Source organism: Sminthopsis crassicaudata, chromosome 2 (genome assembly GCF_048593235.1).
Source record: "Sminthopsis crassicaudata isolate SCR6 chromosome 2, ASM4859323v1, whole genome shotgun sequence".
NCBI classification, from domain to species: Eukaryota; Metazoa; Chordata; class Mammalia; order Dasyuromorphia; family Dasyuridae; genus Sminthopsis; species Sminthopsis crassicaudata.
In genome coordinates, this window is record NC_133618.1 from 663,513,148 (window position 1) to 663,536,217 (window position 23,070).

At 38.4% G+C, this 23,070-nt stretch overlaps 1 protein-coding gene across 5 annotated transcripts in view; it reads left to right on the plus strand.

The window, feature by feature from the left end:
• Positions 1 to 23,070, plus strand: part of ANK3 (ankyrin 3) — a 702,347-nt gene that overhangs the window by 575,700 nt on the left and 103,577 nt on the right. For all 5 annotated transcript variants that reach the window (XM_074297039.1, XM_074297040.1, XM_074297044.1 and 2 more), the window contains 2 exons: positions 7,640 to 7,712; positions 7,892 to 7,954. In XM_074297039.1, coding sequence (XP_074153140.1) covers positions 7,640 to 7,712; positions 7,892 to 7,954 — 136 coding nt within the window. The remainder of the gene's footprint in view (positions 1 to 7,639; positions 7,713 to 7,891; positions 7,955 to 23,070) is intronic.

The following is a 23,070-nucleotide window of genomic DNA, read 5'->3' on the forward strand; positions in this document are numbered from 1 at the left end:
GCTGAGTCACCAAATTCCAAAGGGTAGCTATTGTCTCTTGGACAGGTGGCCGAGGCTGGTACCACGTGAGAGCCCTGGGCTGCTCGTTATGACGCACTTACTGGCTGGAATAGATATATATGGTCTGCTGAAAGGATACTAGGCGAAAGGGACAAGGGCTGGGTCCAAGACTATTTCGTTTTCTAATCTCTTAATAATATTTCATTTTTTCCAGTACATGTAAAGATAGTTTTCAACATCCATTTCTGTAAGATTTTGAGTTCCAACTTTTCTTTTCTCCCTCCCTTTCCTTCCCCCTTCCCCAAGACACAAGCAATCTGATATAGGTTATACAGGTGCGGTCATTTTAAACATATTTCCATATTAGTCAAGTTAGGAAAGAAAAATCAGAACAAAAGAAGAAAACCGCAAGAAAAAAAATGAAAATAGTGTTTCAATCTGCATTCAGTCTTCCTAATTTTTTCTCCGGCTATGGATGGAATTTTCCATCCCAAGTCTATTGGAATTGCAAAACAGGTTTCTGATCTGTAAATATATAATAGTAGTGGCTAATGTTTTTAAATCACCTGAAGGTTTGCAAAACACTTTACAGATTTTAACATTTAGAGTTTCCAGTGGCCTTAGTCTTTACATATTCAGTCTCCATAGTTCTTTCTCTGGATGTGGATGACGTCTTCTATCCCAAGTCTACTAGAACTGCAAGTCACATTTCTAATCTATTATTATTATTATAATTATAATATAATCACATTATATTATAACATATTATATATAAAATAATATGTATAAATTTATATAAATATAAATACTTATTATAAAAATATAAATTATTATAAACATAGAATAATAGTGGCTAACATTTTTAAATCACCTGAAGGTTTGCAAAGCAATTTACAGATTTTAACATTTAGAGTTTCCAATGGCCTTAGTCTTTAATATTCAGTCTCCATAGTTCTTCCTCTGGATGTGGATGACATCTTCTATCCCAAGTCTACTAGAATTGCAAGTCACATTTCTAAATCTATAATTATTATAATAGAATCACATTATATTATAACATATTATATATAAAATAATATGTATAAATTTATATAAATATAAATACTTATTATAAAAATATAAATTATTATAAACATAGAATAATGGTGGCTAACATTTTTAAACCACCTGAAGGTTTGCAAAACACTTTACAGATTTTAACATTTAGAGTTTCCAGTGGCCTTAGTCTTTACATATTCAGTCTCAATAGTTTCTCTGGATGTGGATGACATCTTCTATCCCAAGTCTACTAGAATTGCAAGTCACATTTCTAATCTATTATTATTATTATATAATCACATTATATTATAATATTTATTATATATAAAGTAATATGTATAAATTTATATAAATATAAATATATTATAAACATATAATAATGTGGCTAACATTTTTAAACCACCTGAAGGTTTGCAAAACACTTTACAGATCTTAACATTCAGAGGTGACAACAACCTTAGGAAGAAGGAAACTGAGACAAAGTGACTTAGCCAGGATCACATAGTAAGAGTATAGAAGTTAACTTTAGATCTTCCTGGCTCCAGTGGAAAGTTCTATCCAATGTGTCCTTGATAAAGAACGAATAGCAAAAGTAAATGCTCCAAAAGTCGTGGGATGATCAACTGCAAATGACTTTTCTATTCTCAACAATACAATGATCCAAAATTATTCTGAAGGACTTATGATGAAAACTACTATATATACCCAGAGAAAGAGCTGATTATGTCTGAATTGAGATGGGTGTACTTTTTTAAACCAGTTTTTTGGTTGAGGGTTTTTTTTGGGAGGGGATGTCTTCTTTCATAACCTGACTTTTATGAAAATGTTTTGCACAACTTTACATGTACCTTCTCAATGGGGGAATAAAGGAAGAGAATCTGGAACTCAGAGTTTTAAAAACAAATGTAAAAAATTATTTTACATGTAACTGAGGAAAATAATATTTTAATATTATTTAAATTTAAAATTATAAAAATATTTTTAAAATAAAATAAAAATAAAGGTGATAGGTAACATTTATTTTTAAAATATTATTTTCAGAAATTACATATCACCTTTATTTAACTAACATTTTGAAATTTTGGAGAGAAATTGTCATATATAATCCTGTTTTTAGACATTCTACTAGACTATGCTACTTCTCATAGAAGTTTATTTGGTATTAAAGAGTTTATTTGGTTAAAATCTATTTGGTATTAAAAAATTTATTTGGTTAAAGTTTATTTGGTATTAGCAGGTGACCAGGTGGACTTCAAGTCCAACTTGGCTTTAAATCCCCTTTCTAATACCCATTAACCATGTGGTCATGAGTGACTAACAAATTTCTCACACAATTTCTTCATCTGTTAAGATGAGTGTGTCCTTAGATAAATCACTTGCCTCAACTGTAAAATGAGAAAGTTGGGCAAAAACATTCTTTAAGGTACCTTCAATCTCACACCTGGGGTTATTGTGAGGGTTTAACTCATCACAGGTCATAGATTTTGAACTGAGATCTCAAAAGCTAGTTTTTTTGGTCCTATCCCTCATTTGACAGGTGAGGAAATTAAGGTTCAAGGAAAGTAAGCAAATTAGCCAGTCAGAGGAAGGATGGAAAGCTGGATTTTCTGACTCAATATTTCTTCCATTGGCCACTGATATATGCAACATATTTTGCAAAATGTAAAGCACCATTATAAATGCCAATAATTATACATGAATTTTCAACCCCTCCTGTCCCCCACATCTGTGATTTCTTAGGATATCTTCCTCTTCCTCAAGGAAAGATATAAAAATTCTCAAAGTAATTTGAATTCACTTCCGTTTGAAAGAAGTTGTTCCATGTGGCATTTTTAGGGGGCCAGAGAATATAGAATTTAAATAACAAAAATTTGTTAATGCTTCAAAAATTTAGGGAGAACTAAAGTGTACTAATCTGGACATTGCATGGCTCCTATTTAAATTTGGCAGAGACAATTGAACCATCAAAGAAATAAAACCAGATCCCAAGGACATCATTCTGGCTTTAGTTTCTACTTAGTGACTCATCCTGAGGCCCCCTTACCTCTCACAAAATTCCCTAATGTTTCATCGATGTCCAGTGTAAAAGCCAATGTCATGGGAAGGAGGGGCAGATTTGCCACAAAAGCCACAGGAAAGAAAGAAAGGTCTGCCTGACTCAGGCCCCCTGATGAAAAGTATGTACAGTGTACACAGTAGCTGGACCTCTTCATTCTCAGACATCAAGAGAAATGAATGCATTTTTTGAACCAATTTTCCAGACCAGTTTATGTTGAACTGCTGATGTTCTGAGAAGATGAGATTTGACATTTGAATACAGAAAGGGCCATCACTGCCCAGGACGCCTTTTGCTTTAATTTAGAGCAGGAGATCTTAAGGAACAATGGGCCCTTGTCCACAGACACATGTTTTGGGAACCTGAATAGGAAAAAAAATTCCATCTTTACTTACTTATTATTTATTAGCTAACTGGATTTGGAATTTCCTTTGATTATGAATGTAGCCAACAAACTATTCTGAGAAACAATCCATATACTCGGGACAGCTAAGTGGCACAATGGATGGAGCGCCAGCCCTGAATTCAGGAGGACCCAAGTTCAAATCTGATCTCAGACACTTAACACTTCCTAGCTGTGTGACCCTGGGCAAGTCACTTAACCTCAATTGCCTCAGCAAAAATAATAATAATAATAATAATAATAACAAATCTATATACTCCTAAGGAAAGTTAAGAGTCCCTGCTTGGGCAAAGGGTGTAAACCCAACACAAATACATTCATTATTAACAGAAAGAATACAGAGCTAAAGTTATGACATTAATCAGTCATCTATAATTATTATGGTATATCCTGGCACTGTGCATATAAAGGCTTTGACAAAGAAAAGAACAGCCCATCCACTCATGAGCTTACATTCTACCAGGGGATATAATATATTCACAATTAATATGGAATATATGCAAATATATTTGAAATGATTTGAGAGGAAGAGGAAGAAGGAACTCACAGTTGGATGGGTATCCTAAAGGAGATAGGTTTCAAGGTAGTTAGGAATACCCTATGCCTTGGTAGAGTCATTATCCTCACCTGGAAATCCCCTGTACCCAAGTCTAATCCCTGCCCCTAGTGAACACCTGAGGTAAAGATATCTATCAGTCAACGGAAAGTAGAGCTGGAGCTCGAGACGTTTCAATTTGGTGGCCATCTCTGCAAAGTGAGAGCTTCTGAGAGCTGCCTTGAAGAGAATCAGCAGGAAGGGGAAGGATCTTAAGTCTATTTCATGTAAGAATTGACTGAAAAAACTGAGGATGATTATCCTAGAAAAGAAAATACTCAGGGTGAGGGTGGGGGAGAAAAGAATCACAAGAGTTGTTTTCAGGTAGCCAGGAGGCTGCCTTGTCAAAGATGGATCAGATTTCCTCATATCACCCAATCAGTGGCGGATTAGAGCTCAGTCTTACTTTATCATACATTTCAACTTGAGATGTCTCCTTGTCAACTCTATATTTTGACTTCTTTCCCTTTTTACACAGCTCCCAACAAGGCTGGAGTCAACCTGAAGGGACTCTGTAATCATAACTGGGAGAAACACAGCTCAGCTGCCTCATCAGTGCAGAAATTGACCTTTAAATGGGTCCTTCCCAAAGCTTCTCCTCTACAAAGGCTTGCCAAACTTAGGAGTTTTCTCAGGAACCTAAACAATCAACAAGCATCAATTAAGCATTTATATCCCAGACACTGGGGCTAAAAAGAAAAGGCAGTCCTCCTTTCATGGAGCTTCTATCAATCAAAAAGTACCTACTGGGTGCCAGAAATAGTGCTAGGTATCAGGAAAAATCTTAAGGGATGTAATCTCCGTCCTCAACAATCAGCTGATCAATCACCTTTATTAAGCTCCTGTTATATGCCAGTCACTCATAGAACCGAAAGGTTAAGAAAAGGAGATGATGATGACAGTTAGAATCTGATAAATGCAATGTCTACTTGTAATGAGCTTACATTCTAATTAATGAAGGAGACAAGTACGCTTGCAATATATACAGTAGGAGCAGAGAATTAATAAATACAAAGGTATGCCAATTAGTGAAATATGATAGAAGTGAGAGGAATCAAGGGGAAAAATCCTTTTCTGCAGTTATGAAATTTGGTGGGCACCTGTCAAAAAGAAGGTTCTCACTACATGGGATTCCCAATCCCTCTATTTTTGTCCACCTGCATTTTGGATTTCCTTCACAGGCTAATTGTACACTATTTCAAAGTCCGATTCTTTTTGTGCAGCAAAACAACTGTTTGGACACGTATACATATATTGTATTTAACTTATACTTTAACATATGTAACATGTATTGGTTAACCTGCCATCTGAGGGAGAGGGAAAAAAATAGAACAAAAGGTTTGGCAATTGTCAATGTTGTAAAATTGCCCATGCATATATCTGGTAAATAAAAACTATTAAACAAACAAAAAAAGGAAGGTTCTTTTGGCAAATCAGACCGTAGTCTGGAATTTACTTGAGAATCAATAGTTTTTCATAGTAAAAGGTCCACATCCCACACTGTGTTTCCTGTCTTCTTCGCCTGCCAAAGATACCCATGGTTCCGGAATCACTGGCTCAACAGAGGCATCAAATGATACCTTATGATGATTTCACTATTTGTACTTGTGGCCATTATTCCGGGGAATAAAGTTGCCCCAGCCACTTATATTTCACAACTAGTCCCAGGTTGTTTGTTTTAATATGGACTCTCCTTGTCTAGAGCCATTTAGTTCCTCTGTGTCTGGGTATTTTAAAAAGGAGCCCAATTTGTATAATGAAAAGTGAAGACATTAAAATGCTGGTACTGGCAATGATGGCAGATTCACTTGGATGCTGCTGACCTTCAGAGATGATGTGGCTCATCTGCTTTAATAGTAGAAGCGTAGTCCTAAGGGGAGAGTCACTAGCACTTACTAAGTGGTCTGATTCCCACATGGCATTTTCTCTGGGCTTTCTTAGGGTTTGGTGATCCAGAAAATAAAGTTTGTTACCTTAGCTGTAGGTAGAAAGAGGACTCTAGGGCAGAGATAACCTTGCTCCTATGCTAGACTTCTGCGCATTTATCAGATTCTAACTGTCATCATGTGTATAGATGGCTCATCTCCTTTTCTTAGCCTTTCGGTTCTATGAGTGACTGGTATACAACAGGAGTTTAATAAATGTGATTGATCAGCTGATTAATGAGGACAGAGATTATATCCCTTAAGGATATAATCTTTATACAAAGCACTTTGTTGGATTGAAAACTGCAAGCAGAAATTATACATCTCTATAAAACTTGATTTTCATATAATTTATCTAAAATATCTCACTTAAGTCTCATATCAGCTCTGTGGAGATAGACACCAGAGGTAGCAGTTTCATCATTTTATAGGAAGGGAAAGTGAGATAGAGATTAAATTACTTGATTATGTTCACATAGATGGAAAGTATCAGAGGCAGGATTTGAATTCAGGTCTTTCTGAGTCTTACAAATATAAATTTTTTAAGTTACTATATTTATTTTTAATACACATTGTTTTCTGAATCATGTTGGGAGAGAAAAATCAGAGCAAGAGGAAAACCATGGGAGAGGGGGAAAAAACAGAAAAAAGAAGTGAACATAGCATATGTAACATAACTCTTAATTCACTCCTCCCTGGTAGAATGTAAGTACGCTGAGGGTAGCGAACGTTCAATTTTGTATTTGCAGTCCCCAGCACCTAGGACAGCTCCTGGCACATTAAGTGAGGAAAATTAACGAATGATTGTTGTACCATTGTTTAAATATATGGCATTTGCTTAATTCTAATTAATTATACATATAGACAGAAAGAAACAACCCCAAAGGTTCTGCCTACCTAGTGCCTAATTTAACATCTTAAATAAAGACGATTTGGTCTGCCAGAAGCCAGGGTGCAGTCCATTAGCATGACATAGTATAAGCAAAATTCCATCTTTTTAATTATCTTTCTTTCAGGAAAGGTTTTTGTAACCTTTTTGAGTCATGGACCACTTTGGCAATCTCATAAAGCTGAGGGCTCCTCAGAATGTTGTTAAATAGTATAATAAAGGAAAATAATTCTTGAAATACAATTACCTATATGTGTATAAATATATATACATACATGTATAAAGACACATAAACATACATTCAAATATCTTTATATATGTATACATATGTATACATATGTATGATATAATATGTATATTTAAAAACAACTTCACAGACCCCAAGTTTAAAACTTCTGAAGTCTACTGAGTCTTTGGAATTACTCAATATGCAAACTCTTTCCTTTTTTCTTTCCCTACAAATTCTGTACCCCAAGCCCAAAAGGCCATTAAACTATTCTGCAGAGAGAACTTTTGATTATATTCAATTTGCTAAAATCAAGCACATTTCTAGTTCTCACTGTGGCTTTGTGGCCAAATGAACATCCATCACTTCTTTTTTCCATCCATATAAGAATGATGTTGAATCTTTAGCCAGCATCTGACCCATTTACACAGCAATGGATGTCGTCATGGAGATTTCTGATGTGACCACCAGGAAGGTGACTGGTTTTTTTCTCCCTCTCTCCGATAGACGGTCACGGAGAAGCACAAAATGAACGTTCCAGAAACGATGAATGAAGTTCTCGATATGTCGGATGATGAAGGTATGGAAGAAAAGCCAATCTAATCCTTTACCAAAGCTTTACTTACAACACCTTGTTTGTCAGATTAACTTCTTTGCAAAAGAAAAAAAAAATTACTTGTGATAAAATTGAAATATGTTGTTGATCTATCCAAAGTGGCCATTTTTCAGATTCTTATCTTGTTTACTTAAATCATGCAGTTCGTAAAGCCAATACTCCTGAAATGCTCAGTGATGGCGAGTATATATCAGATGTTGAAGAAGGTATTTGTGCATTTTTTTATCCGGTGGGATTTAAGCACCCACCTTTTTCCCTTTTCTTTCTTGCCTTTAAATTTTAACACCCTCTCTAAACTAACTTTTTCTAATGCTCTTGGTAGCATTAATTTATGCACCATCCCCAGAATGCATTTGATAATGCTAACAAGCTCTCTTCTCCTGCTCTTCCTCCCTCCTCCCACTGCCTTTGGATCAAATGTCCCTTAAATTTCTTTTGTCACCTTTAATGAAAATTGATTTCCTGAGGGGATTCTTGCAGTTCTGCTTGAAGCAGAATAGTAATGTTTTCTTTTCATTTAAAAATCAAACAAAGGGGAAAATAATTTTCATAGGAGAAAAAAATATACAAATATCTGGGGAGGGAGGATAGGAGAAGGGGTTTCAGTTTCTCATTTCGATTTATTCCATAGCAGTAAAGAGGGCTCTGGAAGATCTGATTTGAACTAATTATGAATTTTAACCTAAAAAAATGTGAAAGTACCTTTTGCAATCATTAATGAACAAATTTTTAAATCATGAAATGCAGCTTTTAAAATCATGATTTTGCACAAGTGATCAAGAAATAAATCATTCGTTTGTTAATGTATTATATTTAAGAGGAGCTGTTGTCTTTTAACCTGAATTAGAGACCAAGCGTATGACAAGGTAATAAAGGGGGAAGAAATTACTGAAGCACGTTTTTAAGGTAAACTCCAAAGCTTATGTATCTCATTGCTGACAACAAAAATTAAAATAACAAGCGCAGGTTGACGTTGCACTAAAATGCTAAACTATATCGATCGTGGAAAAATGTATAACACATCTTCTTTTAACCTGGTAACTTTATACCTCTCAACAGCTAGAGTCTATCTTGTCTCCGCCACCCTTTGTTAAGATTTTTTTCTCTTTGTATGGTATTTACTTTTGGATCAGTCCTAGTGTTTGTCTTTTGAATGTCTTTATCTAATCCTCAGTGGTTCAGTGTTTGATTCCTCCTTTAATCTGTTTATATTTAAAGGGAAAATGAAAAAATGTGTCCACTCCCATATCAGCGGGCTCCATCTTTCATGGAACCCAAGTCAGTGCATGTTCTAAATGTATTGTTGGATGCCCTGGATGCCTGGGAGATCCAGGCCTCATCCCTAAGAGCTTGGCCACCAAAGAGTTGTTTGGGTCCTCTCTGAAGGCTGCTCTAAGTAATGCAAAAAGGCCTTCCTTGGTGTATTTTGTCCTACAATTTCTGCCATATATCCTGCCCCCAAATGGATCACATTCTTGTCCTTTTGATTTTTGAGAATAAGACTTTGTTCCATCATGTTATATTTTAAAGACTTTTCCAGCTCCCCTAGAGGAGTTTTACTCATCCCAGTATTGTCATCAGTAAGGCATATTTTTATTTCAATGTGTCAAAGACAAATGAAAGAAAATGTATATCTAAGTGTATGGTGTATATGCATAATCGGTATATCGACAGTGACTCTTCTCTCAAGATCTTTTGAAATATAACATGATATCAAAGGCCTAGAAATTTACTACCGCTTGAAGCAATATATTGCAGCTTCTACAAGGATGAGATGTTCTGTTTGAATGGACATAGGAATGACCTGTAAACCTGCTCGTTAGAGTAAAAAAAAAATGGGGTTCCAAAGGGATATTTTACATTTCTTAGCCAAAGGGCTCCTCAAAATCATTGTACATGGTGGTTATAAAGTATTTTATTGCCTTAGATAGTAATAACTCTGTGAGTCAGTACAAGTATGCTTAGCTACATTTTCCAGATAAGGAAACTGAGGGACATGGAGACTACATGAGTTGCTGACGGTCACTGCTCCTGTCAGTAAATGGCAGAACCAGACCTCTATATCAGGTGCCCTTTCCCCTACTTTGTTTGGGGCCGGAGGCTCCTGAGACTAGAGCTGAAAAGGATCTCCAATGATATCTGGTCCAGCCCCCTCATTTTATGGACAAGGAAACTGAGGCCAAGGGAAATTAAGTGATTTTCGTGAGATCGGATATTAAGTGTCCACAGTGAGTTTTGAACCCAGATCTCTGACTCCAGGGCTAGTATTTCTTCTTTTATAGTTACTCTACTCATTGAAGATAGAATTCATTTAACTCTTGGGTTAGAAATAGTTGTCTTTTACTCACTTGCAAATCGTGAAGTTGAAGCCATCTGGCCAGCATATTACAATCTGTCTTTCGAGTGTCCCCATCCCAGTCTGTAAACTACAGTTCTTGTTTCATAAAAAAATCCTCAAACAGCCAGAATCAAGCTGCTTCTTGGTTCTAGATTCCAGGAGTTGGTAATTTTAAAACAATCCAAACTCCCAAACAAATCGCTTTGAATATTTAAGTGTCAACGTAACCCCGTGATTCTCTTGGCTCCTTTTGTTTTCTCATTCATTTGGTGTAGTGACCCCTTCGAGGGGCCCAAGTCATATACCTGTGGTGATTCCAATAATGCAGATGCTACAAAAGCCCAGAAAGTACAGGTCCCTAGGGGACCCTTATCAAAACTGAAGTGAGTATCCTAGCACTCACTAGGAATTGTTGCAAATATTGATGTCCAAGAAGGTATGAACACATCGAGAGGATTTTCCTCAGAGCTGATAAGGGATTAGCCTAGTTGCATGTGTATAAATCCTAAAATGCTTCACAAATGTCCCTGTTATTATCATCACCACTGAGAGGCACTTCAGATTGGTGGGAAAGTTAGCCATTTTTAAATGTCCTATAAAGGGGAGGAAACTCTAGATCTGTGGTCCTCAAACTTTTTAAATAAGGGGCCAGTTCACTGTCCCTCAGACTGTTGGAGGGCCCAACTATAATAAAAACAAAAGCTCACACTCTGTCTCTGCCCCTCAGCCCATTTGCCATAACCCGGGGCCACATAAACGTCCTCAGTGGGCCACATCTGGCCCTCGGGACGTAGTTTGAGAACCTCTGCTCTAGATCATAGAATTAGTAAACAGATAAATGTTAACTTGAAAACTGAGTATTAATCTTTCCTTTTAAAAATATTATTGATATTTCTTGCCTTTACTTCTTCTTCATCTCTCAATATTTCTTCTTTACCTACTCAGAGAACCATTAGCCTTTATTTAAAAAAAAAGAATGAAAAAAACAAAAAAAAAAGGCCATTCAGCAAACTTAATCAGAATATCAACTGAATCAAATAGTATGTTCATTGTACCACAATCTTAGTCTGCTACTTCTTGAAAGAATGGAAGGAAATACATTCTCTTAAATCTTATTTACAGTCAGGTTTGGTTATTATAGTCTTCACTTTAAAACAATGAAACACATAAAGTAAAGAAATCCATGAGTGAACAAATAATATTTCATTCTAGGCAGAAAGGTACGAACTTTAGAACTGGGAGGGACATAATAGTCCATATTTCCTCCATTGATAAGGAAACTAAGACTCATATAAGTTAAAACTACAACAACAATTTGATTCATTTCTTAAGAAAATGTCATTTCAGCTAGCAAAATTCTGATTGGACTTTAGCACTAGATCTCAATCCCTATAAATGAGATATAATGAGAAATATAGCAAGTCAACTGTAGTAGACACAAAATGGTATCCATGTTAGACATAATTTTTTACCTCAAAAAACTTTATTGACCTCAATAGGATAGAGATGTTTCATCTCAGAATTGAGGGGAAATTCATCAGTCATCTTAGTCTGATCTTCACCTGAACAAGAATTCTCCTATACCACGCCTACTAAATCATCCACATTTTATCTAAAGGCAAAATTCATTGTTGAGGTACCAGAGAGCAAAGATAGCTCCTTCCAAGGGGACAAGGAACTGTTAATTTTGAATGTTGAATTCTACCATTCAACCAGTTCCAGTTCTATCTAAATGTTCTATCATGTAATCTGTAATTCTCCCAACTTTCCAGAAGAATATTATGAGAAACTTTATCCTACTTTGCTAAAAAACCTAGATAAATTTTATTTCCAGTATTCCCGTTTTACCTATCCCATAACTCCTTGAAAAAAAAGGGGGAAATGAAAAGGAAAAATCAGGTTAGTTTGGCACAACATATTCTTGTTGAAGACATCTTGGCTCCTTGTGATCACTGCTTCCTTTTCTAGATTTTCATTGACCATCCTTTTAATAACATATTCCATAACTTTGACAGAAATCAAATCCAGGCTCTCTGGCCTACAGTTTGTAGGCAACATTCTCTTCTCCTTTTTAAAAGTCACAGCCACAATCGTCTTTTTTTCATACAGACATTGCTGTACTTGATCTCCCCAATCTTTCAAAGATCATTCAACAATGCTTTAGAAGTCACATTTACCAGTTCTTTCTATATCCAAGGATGTAGTTCATCTGAGTTAGTGTCTTAAGCTCAGTGAGGTTGTTCTGTTAAACCCTAACTCATCTTAGGAATCATTTCCTTCATAGCCATCTTTTGGGGTACTTTGCAGACCAAATGCCTTTCTCCTTTGTTAAGAAGCCAGCAGAGCGCTAAAAACAGAGTAATTCTACCTTCTGAAAGAGCACAGTACTCTGATTCCAAATCCTAGGGTTGTTTCACTCATTCCATATTGTCACCCCACTTTGGGACTGTATACTTTGGAAACACAGATTTATTGTGCCCAGGGCACAAAGTATCTTATGATTGTAAAACTGTGATGGCTACATTGGGATTTTGGAGGCGACTGTCAGTGTAGGATAAGGTGAAGGAGAGGTGAAGAAGGAAAAGGTGGACAGATCTGAGAGTTGGTACAGTTTCCAGCAAAATGTATGTGTCTGTAATAAAGACAGAGGAGGGGCTGTCATGGGGAACACGCAAAAAAAGGGTCACAAAAAAGAAATCTGACCAATCTGGCACGGTTCCCCACTCTCCCTCTGCTTACTCTAATTTCCCTTTCACTGTGGCTGATTTCACTTTATGTGGATCTGATTACAGCAACTGATGGCTGAGATGCAAACGATAATCCAGCCCCATTCCTCCACACAGGCACATTCCAGTTGTCTTCTGAAAAGGGAATTTGTTCACCTAAGAGAGTCTCTAGTTCCTGAAATGGGTGAGGGAGTTAATTTTGAACAGAGAACCTGCTAGTTCTCCTTAAGATCAGACCTGGAAAACACAGGTTTTCCAGGACAATACTGATTTCAAGAAAACTATATATACTTTACATGAAAGTTTGAGAAAGTAATATCATGTTCAGTGTGGGAAATGTCACCAGTCTTTGTGCCCCCAGGTTGGTTCAGTTTAGTTATGGATAACTCTCATTTCTTAGTCACAGATGGGTCATTCCACTGGGCTCTCACTCTCTTGCCCCCTAGTCCACTCACCCCTCTCACCATTGCAAGTACAAGTACATCACAGAGCCACGGGACTCGGGTAAAGCCACGGGACTCGGGTAAAGACACACCCATAACTGAAGGACACAGTGTGGCTTGTAAAGAAAGTTATTCTGAAGACTAGCACAGGTCATATCATACCAGTGAGACAAGTCATCCTCTCAAATCTGAATGATGGCAACAAAGGTCTCTAGTAGAGCTTGATTTTCAAGTCATCCTTTATGCATCTGTGTAAAGATTTCTGAAACCATAAAATTAACTCAACTCTTTCCTTCAAGTTTGTCTCCTGTGAATCTGGTGGTGTCCAGGGCTATTCTCTATAACGTCCAACTTCCTGGACATGTAGGCAATTTTTTTCTATTCCCCTTCCTTTTCAGCTGAAAACTATTTTGTTTAAAGTTCTATGACTCTAGACAAATACATTCTTGGCAGCTCTTGTTAGGTGAACTCTATTCCTCATCACCCAGAATTCCTAGTTTGTGTTTTTTTAAAAGATAAAATTTGACACTCAAGCTCTCCTTCACATTTATCACCTCTTACTGACAAGATTTCTTAACATTCCTGCCAAATCCTACTTAACTCAGCTAGCTGTCACTGGTAGGCAGAAGAGTTTCAAATTTCACTTCATGTCAATTTTTACAAAACTGAGCTTACTGCTACGAGCAATTACTATAAAAGATTTGTGACATAGTTTTTCACCTATTAAAAACTATTAGTTTTAATAGTTTTTAACCCATTAAAAACTATTTTTAATAGTTTTAACCCATTAAAACTATTAGTTTTTAATAGTTTTAACCCATTAAAAATTATTAGTTTTTAATAGTTTTAACTCATTAAAAACTATTAGTTTTTAATAATTTAACCTATTAAAAACTATTAGTTTTTAATAGTTTTTAACCTATTAAAAACAGGTGATCTTTGACTTAAATCATTCTTATCTTTGAAATCAGGATTTAGATATTCAAATACCAACCCTTAACACCTTCCTCTTAATCAGCTATCCACTTGCCAAACCTTCCTTCTCTTTTGAAGTCTTCAATTAACATCAGTAATTGAAAAAAGCAAAAACAAAACCACTTGTGTTTGAAGGTCTTCAGGTTTCTTGCCCAAGACTTCAACACTGGCAGCAAGGCTTTCTGGATGCCTTCAGTGATCATATTTGTGCCTGAATGATTGGAGGAATAAAGAATTTACTAAGTGTTCACTATGTGCTGGGGCACTGTGCTAATGATTTACTATAAGTGCATGGTAGTCATTTGATCAGTTATCAGATGACATCACGCCCATCCCCGACCACCATGATATTTTCCAAAGCCACTAAAGTGGGAGAGATTAGTATGTGAGGATGTTTCAAATATGTGTGTTAAGTGGCGATTAGGATCCAAAATAAAATTTTAAAAAGACCACATCTTTGCCAATAAGCATTTAATGACTAGAGATACAAATGTGTGTGTGATTTATGAGCACATTAAACAAATGAGCAAAACATTGTCCTTGTTAATAAGTCCGTGTTGTCTTCTATCTTATATCCTAACCTTATACACAGTAGGCACTCAATAAATGCTTATTATATTATTGGTGCTAAACACTGTTAAACAATCAGACAATAAAATATTTCTCTGTACAGATTTTCTTCAATGGATCTATGACCTCATGCATCTGAGTTTTTCCTCCATCAACACTGATCCCAACAGACCCATGCTTTCTCATTTTTTGTGATTATTCTCTATTTTCTATCACAAATCTTCCATGTAAGATCTACCCAATGTGCTTGAGACCTTGTTCTAGATCTTTTCTTTTTATGTTCTGGGAGCACCTGGATAGAACTTGTTGTGTCTCTCCACCCAATGCTTGCTCTCGCTATGTGACCAGAACATCATTTCTGATTGTTCATATATAGTTTACCCCATTTCTTGGGGAAAAAAAAGTCATTCCTGAAATTTGCTTCAGCTCACCTGTTCCTCTCAAGCATCTCTTCATTTTCCTTTGTGTCATTAGCAAAGCTGATTCTTCTAAGACTCAAGAGTCACAGGGCATCACAGGGAGCACATTTCTGTAGTGCATGGTGCATTGCATTAGGAAGCAGTGTGAGATGATCAGAAATGCAGTAGAACTTCCTAAGTGCCACCCAGCCTATTGGTCTGGATCCTGTTTAATCTGGGGACCAATTCACCCTGTACCTGTAGTGCCTCCAGAGGAGAGAGGAACTGATTAGGCACCAAGTGCATGTCTTATTCCACAAAGACGGGCATTTTCTTCCACATAATTTTTCATGAATTGCTTGTTAGACCAATCTCTCTTGTATAGTCATGGCTCTTACCGAGGGATCCCTATAATGTTCCAGGGCTTGATAGGATCAATATAACATTATTCACAAACAGGAGGACCTGGAGGGCCTTACCACATACAGGGGATAACTCTTCCATTGAGTTCCACAGCTAATAAGTATCGAACCTCGAATTCAGACTCAGAGTCCTTCCTGACTCTAACACAAATGCTCTTCCATAAGCCATGCTGAAATGGATAGGAAATATAGAGATCAGGGTTTCTTACCCGCATCCTTGGATGTCTCCAATTTCAAGAGGGCTATGAACTGGGATGGAAAAAATTGCATCTTTATTTTCACTAACTTTTGGTTTCCTTTGTTATAATCCTATGTATTTTATGCATTTAGAAACATTCTGATGAGAAAGGGGGTCTAGGATATTAAAAAAAAAAAAAAAAAGGTTCCAAACACCTGCTTTGCGTGGAGCAGGTTGGGGACAGAGCAGGGGGAGCAAGTAAGGGAGACCAGATGGCCACTGTGCCCCTTCCAACTGGAAAGCTTCACGTTGGTCTCCAAGTTTTGAGTTACTGGCAGTATAGGGCCAATTTGGGGGTGGTAATTAATTCATTGTCTGGCCTTCATTTTAAAATAAATTCCCATGGCCTAGATTGAAAATCCTGTGAACGTTTTAGGGAACGAGCTTGCTTCTTTTTCCTTGGGCTCCTTTCGGTTCATCAACCAGTCAGTCTGTGAGCATTTATTAAGCACGTGCTATATGCAGGAATTCTGCAGGTGCCGGGATTCTCAGCAGGTGATCATTCAAAATCACTTGGGCATGCAGAAGCACTTGCAGGGAAGCCCAGTACAAAGGAGGCGCATAATACATGTCTGTCAGCGTGGATTCAGAGATAGAAACAAAACATTCAGTACCTCAAGGAGCCCACCTTCTGGCGGGAAAGGCGACATGTGCAGAAATAAACAGATGCCAAAAATACGCAAAGGAATACGAGCTGAGGGATGGGCAGGAGTGGGGAAGGTTGGGCTAATAATAGGGCCACTAAAATGGGACGTCTCTTTGCCCGGCGCCCAGTGTCACTTTCTGGGTCAGAATTAAGGCCTATTGGCAAGTGGGTGTCCGTCCCAGGCACGCCTTATTCTATCCAGATTCAATCAGACTAGGAAAGACTTTGGGGGGGTTTGTTTACGCACCCAACAAGAAGAGAACCAGGGATGTTTTTATTCTTCCCTGAGCCTGGAAGAGTTCCCAACCTGAGTCATGCTTGCTGACTTTAGAAACTCTAGCCTGGATGTTGTGGCCATGACCCGCTACAGAGTTTTTAAAAAGCCAGCCGGCCTGGCCAGTCCCAGAGTACAGGGTGGGGCTTGAGAGCAAAGATTAGAACAGGTCTGCTGCTCTGGCTAAAGAAGCTGTTGTGATTAATGTGGGGAGGGAAGAAGTGCTGGGGCGTGTGTGTGTGTGTGTGGTCTCTGAACATGTGTATATGTATGCATATACATGGGTGTTTTATATTGTGCGTGTATATACATGTATATATGCCATATGGGTGTGACATCTGTGGATACGGATATGTGTGTGTGGTGTGTGTAAAAACATACACACATACATATATATTTGGTATGTACAAAAATTGTGTGGTCTCTGTACATATGTAGTATATACAGGTATGTGTATTGTATGGTGTGTATTGTGTGTGTTATATGTATATTTTGTGGTATGATGTGTATGGTGTGCTGTGTTTGGTTATTTACGCACATGGGTACATGCATTGTGATATGAGTGCATATGTGTGGCGTGTATATGTATATGGGTGATACACATGTTCAGTATACACCCATTGGCATATGTATATTGCAGCATGTATGTATGTGGCGTGTATGTATGTGTGGCTGTGTATGGAGGGCAGGAGTATGTGGAGGAGTGCGGGGGGATTGTAGGGCAATACCCAAAGTTTAGGCAGCGTTAAGGGGAGCATGACAGCTCCCTGTGGCTGCCCCCCCCCCCAGACACCTCAGAGGCAGGAAGCAGACCAGGACAGATGGCGAGAAGGGAACGTGTGGGCTGCTTGGGACAGAACGTGTCCCTGGATCCTACGAGCTCGCCACACCCATCCCGTGGGGACTGAGAAAATGGCTCCCGTGTTCTGTCCCACCCTCACGGCCTGTTTTTATGGCCTTCTATTTTTGGCTCAGGCCATGAGGTCATTGTTGGAGCCACCTGGCTGCCACTGCAGGCCAGCCTCAGCCCACCCCCTGGGGAGCTTCTTAGAGACTGGCCCTGGCACTAGGAGAGGGAACAATAAGCTAGGGGCACTTGGTGAAGGTCTTCTCCACTCAGAGTTTTCTACCGTGCAGCCTCTTGCTGTTACATTAACAAGTCTAATAACTGATGTGTTCGTAGCATTTTCAAATTTCCAAAATACATCATCTGATTTTTATCCCGATAGATATCATTCTCTTTAATAATGATGTCTTTATATCATTATATATCATGAACACTAAGCTATCATTATCCCTATATTATGGATGAGCAAACTGAGGCTCAGAAAGGTGAAGTGAATTTCACATCCCCCAAGCCCCCAGTTAATACTCTTAACTATTCTCGACTCCACCAAATTTTCTCTTTATTTTTCTTTATTCCATGCATTTCCAAGGCCAAAAAGAGTTCCTCACCAAGTGGCCAGACTTGTAGTCAGCTTAGTTCTTCGCAAGGCTTCAGCCTAGTGCTGGCAGCATTTTTAAAGCTTCTCTTGCACAGTAGAGCCATCAGAGAGAATGTTGCTGGTATCACTTAAGAGAACATGGGGTCCCCAGGCCCCAGAGAGGCCCTGGAGTAGGCCTTTGTGGTAGATGTAAACATGGACAAGAGTCACAAAGGTGGCCCGGCAGAGACAGGCGACCATCCGAATGATGGGAGAGAATTTCCAAATGGATGAGCTCAGAAATCCATTAGTTTTCTTTTTAGCATATTTACATATTCCTAGATGTGTAATAATTGTCTCCCTGGGAAGATTTTAAGCTTTTGGAGGGCAGGGGTTTTTCATTTCGTCATCTTAGTTTCCTTGCATTGCACAACCTCTGTTCCCTCCTCACATCTAGGACAATGTCTGGTATGCAGTAGGTACTTAATAAACATTGATTGATTGATGGATAACTAGTAAATATTAAAGATGGGAATCCAGGTCTTCACTAAGGTCAAGACCAGTGCTTTTTCTATATACCGTGCTTATGTTTGGTCTCTGCAGATATGCTCATAGATAATAGACTCATCTCTATCTATATATACATATATTATACTCTATATATCTATGTCTATATATATAAAATACTCATTTCTCTATCTCTCTCTCTCTATATATATATATATTACTCTCTATATATATCTCTATATATATTACTCTCTATATATCTATGTCTATATATATAAAATACTCATTTCTCTCTCTCTCTCTCTCTATATATATATATATTACTCTCTCTATATATCTATATATATTACTCTCTATATATCTATGTCTACATATATATAAAAGACATCTCTATCAATATAGAGATGAGACTATTATACTCTCTCTATATATAATAGCCTCATCTCTCTTTGTCTATATATCTTTATATCTATAGCCTCATCTCTATATATATCTTTATATCTATAGATAGATGATAGAGATGAGTCTATCATACTCTATCTGTATCTATTTATTGCTTGTGGGGGAAAGGGGAAGCAAGCCTGACTGACATCATGGTGGAGCAGAATGGACTTAGGACTTGAGAGTTAGAAGGTCTGAATTCCACTTTCTCTCCCTGTAGAGTAGCTAAATGGAAGCATGGGCCCTGGAGTCAAGAGGATATGAGTTCAACTCTAGCCTCAGATACTTACTAGCTGTGTGACCCTGAGGAAGTCACTTAACTCTGTTTCTCTCAGTTTCCTCCTCTGTAAATTGAGTTGAAGAAAATGGAAAACCACTCCAGTATCGCTGCCAAGAAAACCCCAAATGGGTCATGAAGAGTCAGACATGATTGAAATGATAAACAATAATGACCACACACCTAGGGCCAGCCCATTCCCCTCTGTGGGTCTCACTTTCCTCATCTCTATATGAGAGAGCCAGAACAGAATCACTGCCAAATTCTCTTCTGTGATGTAGCATCATTTTTTAGTAGGAGATCAGAGTTAAAACCAAGAGCCTCCGAGTGCTAGAGCTAATCCTTAAACCAATGAAGCCCAAGCTCTGGCAGCACCTGGGCAGCTGAAAGGGCCACGAATATGACCCCAAGATGGATCCCTGCGTTCAGTGGTCAAGGATGAGCCTTGCTAATTTCCAGTGCTTGGCTATCAGATGATGAATGTTTAGCTTTTATGGCATGGAGGGTTTGTCACCCACATAAATAACAAGTAAAATGTGCCTGCAAGTCTTTGTGCCCATTAAGCACTGCCATGTTGTTATCCATTTTGCACCAAAAAACCGCCTGTGATGCTGAGTGTACCCTCATACCCATCCGTCATCATTCCCATTCCTCCAGTGTCCCGAAATCACTCTTCCCTGCCCTTCCATAGAATCCCCACTCTGTCAGTAGCAAACTGCCTTTTCATAAGAACCATGGCCTCTCACCCCCAGAAATTATCGTCTATGTTTTGAATCGATTTTGATTGGGTACTTGTCCTCTGAGCCCACTAGTACATAAGCTTAAGGAGGGCAGGGCATTTCACTCTTCCCTGCCACCTAACACGCTGCCTGGCACAGAGGAGCTCCTTGATAAATGCTTATTGAATTGAATCAACTTTCACAGGGAGATAAGAGTCAGAAGTTCCTTTTCAAAGGAGTCTTCAACCCCAAAGACCTGGATCCAATTTATAGCTGTAGTGCTTAATCATTGTATGACCTCTAACCCCGGAAGAACTCAGTTCTGGAAATGTGCTTTCCCCGTCTACCTCATGGGCTTGTTGTAAGCCAAGCACCTTCCAGACCTAAAGCACTCTTGAAATGTCAGTTATTAAAATGTCACAGAATGATCCAAAAGATAGGATATCAATATTCGAACAGTTCTGCCTTTGGACCTGACCGAAGGGCAAATAAAACAAGGGAGATGTAAAAGCATTCCTCTTCTCATTCTCTACCACTTTCCAAAATGTCCAACAGAAATGTATCTAATTCACTTAGGAGTGGCTGCTTGTTGCCCTGCTCAGGCAGCCTTCCATCCATTCATCCATCCATCAACAGACATTATTAAGTGCTCCCTGGGGGCTGGGCACTGGGTGTGCAAGATTCGTGTTACTGTGGCTCAGCCAAAGCTTGCATTTTAATATGCATTCAGCTGTTTGGAAAATAGCTGGCCCACTTCAGTCCCATGGGTATTTATTAAGCACCTACTGTGTGCCAAACACTGTGTTAGGTTTAAGGGGGATTTAAAGATAGAATGAAAAACATTCCTTGCCCTAACTCCTAAAACTGGCAGGGCCGAACCTCATGATGTCTGAAATCCCAAAATTCCTCATGTCTCTTGAAAACGTTCATTCATAGGCCAGCCCCTTCAAGAGCCCATGAGTCATTGCAAGTTCTAGGCTCCATAGAAAGTCTTCCCTTCTCCTTGGAAATTCCCACAATGCTCCTTGCTGGCCCTGTGACTTCTTGCCTCCAAGTTCCTTCCTTCCTTTTCAAGCCTCTTGCGTTGGAAGAAGAAGGAAATATTCCTGGGAAGATGCTCAGGGAATGCTTCCTTGATACAGCCTTTGTCAGATAAAAGTCACCACTTGCCACATGGTCTTTAGTCAGTAGAAAGCCTTTAAACATCTTAATGCTGCTGCTTCTGGAAGATTCTGCACATGATCCGCTTCAAAGGGTAGAATCGGGAATGATTAGTCCCAGCAAAGGGGGACATGGCTTCCTATTCTGCTCCCCCTTCCTTATTCTTTACCCCATTTCTAGCTCCAGGTGGTCAAGAAAGAAAATTTCACTTGAAGTCATTTTGAATTCCGGCTTACCCACGGACTCTGGGCAAGTCACTTAATTGATCTGTGCCTCAGTTTCCCTATCTAGAAAATAAAGACTTTAGATCATTAAGATCCCTTAGCTCTAAGTCCAACTATCCTATGAGCATGATAATCCACCATTCCTAAAGATACTTGGAAACAGAATTTTGCAATAGCCACTTAACTTTCCCAAGAGATCCCCAAGCCTTGATTGTTTTTGTAGCATGTTATTGCCTCAGAAACCCACTGCCTGAATTATACATGCGTTGCCTTTGCTTTTTGTCATCTCTTCAATCTACCATTCCAAAATGTAGGCTATAAATGGTAACTCACAATCAGGGGTCAGAAGGGCCTGGGGTGGGTCAGGAAATTATTGTACATCATCTGGAAAGCCACGTGCCCACCAAGAATTGTCATTGGATCCTCCTTTTGCTCCAACAAAATATATTCTATGACTCAGTATAATCAATAAGCAAGAATATCTTGTGTCTCACACATCTATGTATGACAATTTTTCAAATGTATGTAGATGCTGTTGTGATTAATAAAATACATATTCATTTAAAAGCATTGCTGAATTCATGGTAACTTTTTTTTTCATCATAGATTTTCTCAATTGAAATATTAAGTCCTCAAAGAAAAGGGTCGGGAACCATTGAGTGAGAAGCACAGGGATTTTTTGACTTTCCATTCTTGGTCCTTTTTGCCTTGAGTTAGGAGACAAAAGATTGAAACCCTCCACAAGATGACTCCCTTCCACCCTAGGAGTCTTACTTGAAATTGCTGCCCATAGACCTGCTAGCTTTTCTCCAGAAACGATCTCCCGAGGGCTTCGTACGAGCGATCCTCAGTTCTTTCTCTCCTCAGTTCCCCTTGGTTAGTCCCTTGTTTTCTTCACGCTCCCTCCTACACAGGTCTTTCCAGATCTCTTCCTCTTGTGCAAAAGTTAACTTTGTACATGCTGTGTTTATTCACGCAGATACATACTGTAACCCACTGCTAGAACAAAACGTCCTTGTCTTTGTATCTTGTTGCCCCATGGAGAAGGCATTTGACAATTGAAGCTCAGGACAATTGTGGATGTTTGGTTTTTTTCTGCTTAGTTAGCAACATGGTTCAGAGAAAAGATCACCTTGAATTTGGCGTCGAAGGACCTGAATTCAGAATCTACCTCTGGTCTCTTGTCATCTACCAGGGACCAAAATCTGTGCAACTCACTCTATGACTGATCTGGGCCATGATCTGAGCAATTCACTCTCTTGACACGTGGTTTCAACAGTAAAACTGAGGAGGCTGGAGAGGGGAAGGGAGCTTGTGGCCCTAGTTGGATCTTTAGAATTCCTTCCATCCAAGTCAAAACCTGTGTTCCTATAGATTACAATCGGATGAAGATTGTCCCCAAGTCACTTGAGTACAGTGATTCTGTTTTTCCTGTCTAATCTTAACAGGAAAACTATAGCTATAGATTTCAAGCTAGAAAGGCCATTTTTAGGGGTCATTTTCCCCTCAACTCCATTATACAAAGGAATAGAAAGTAAA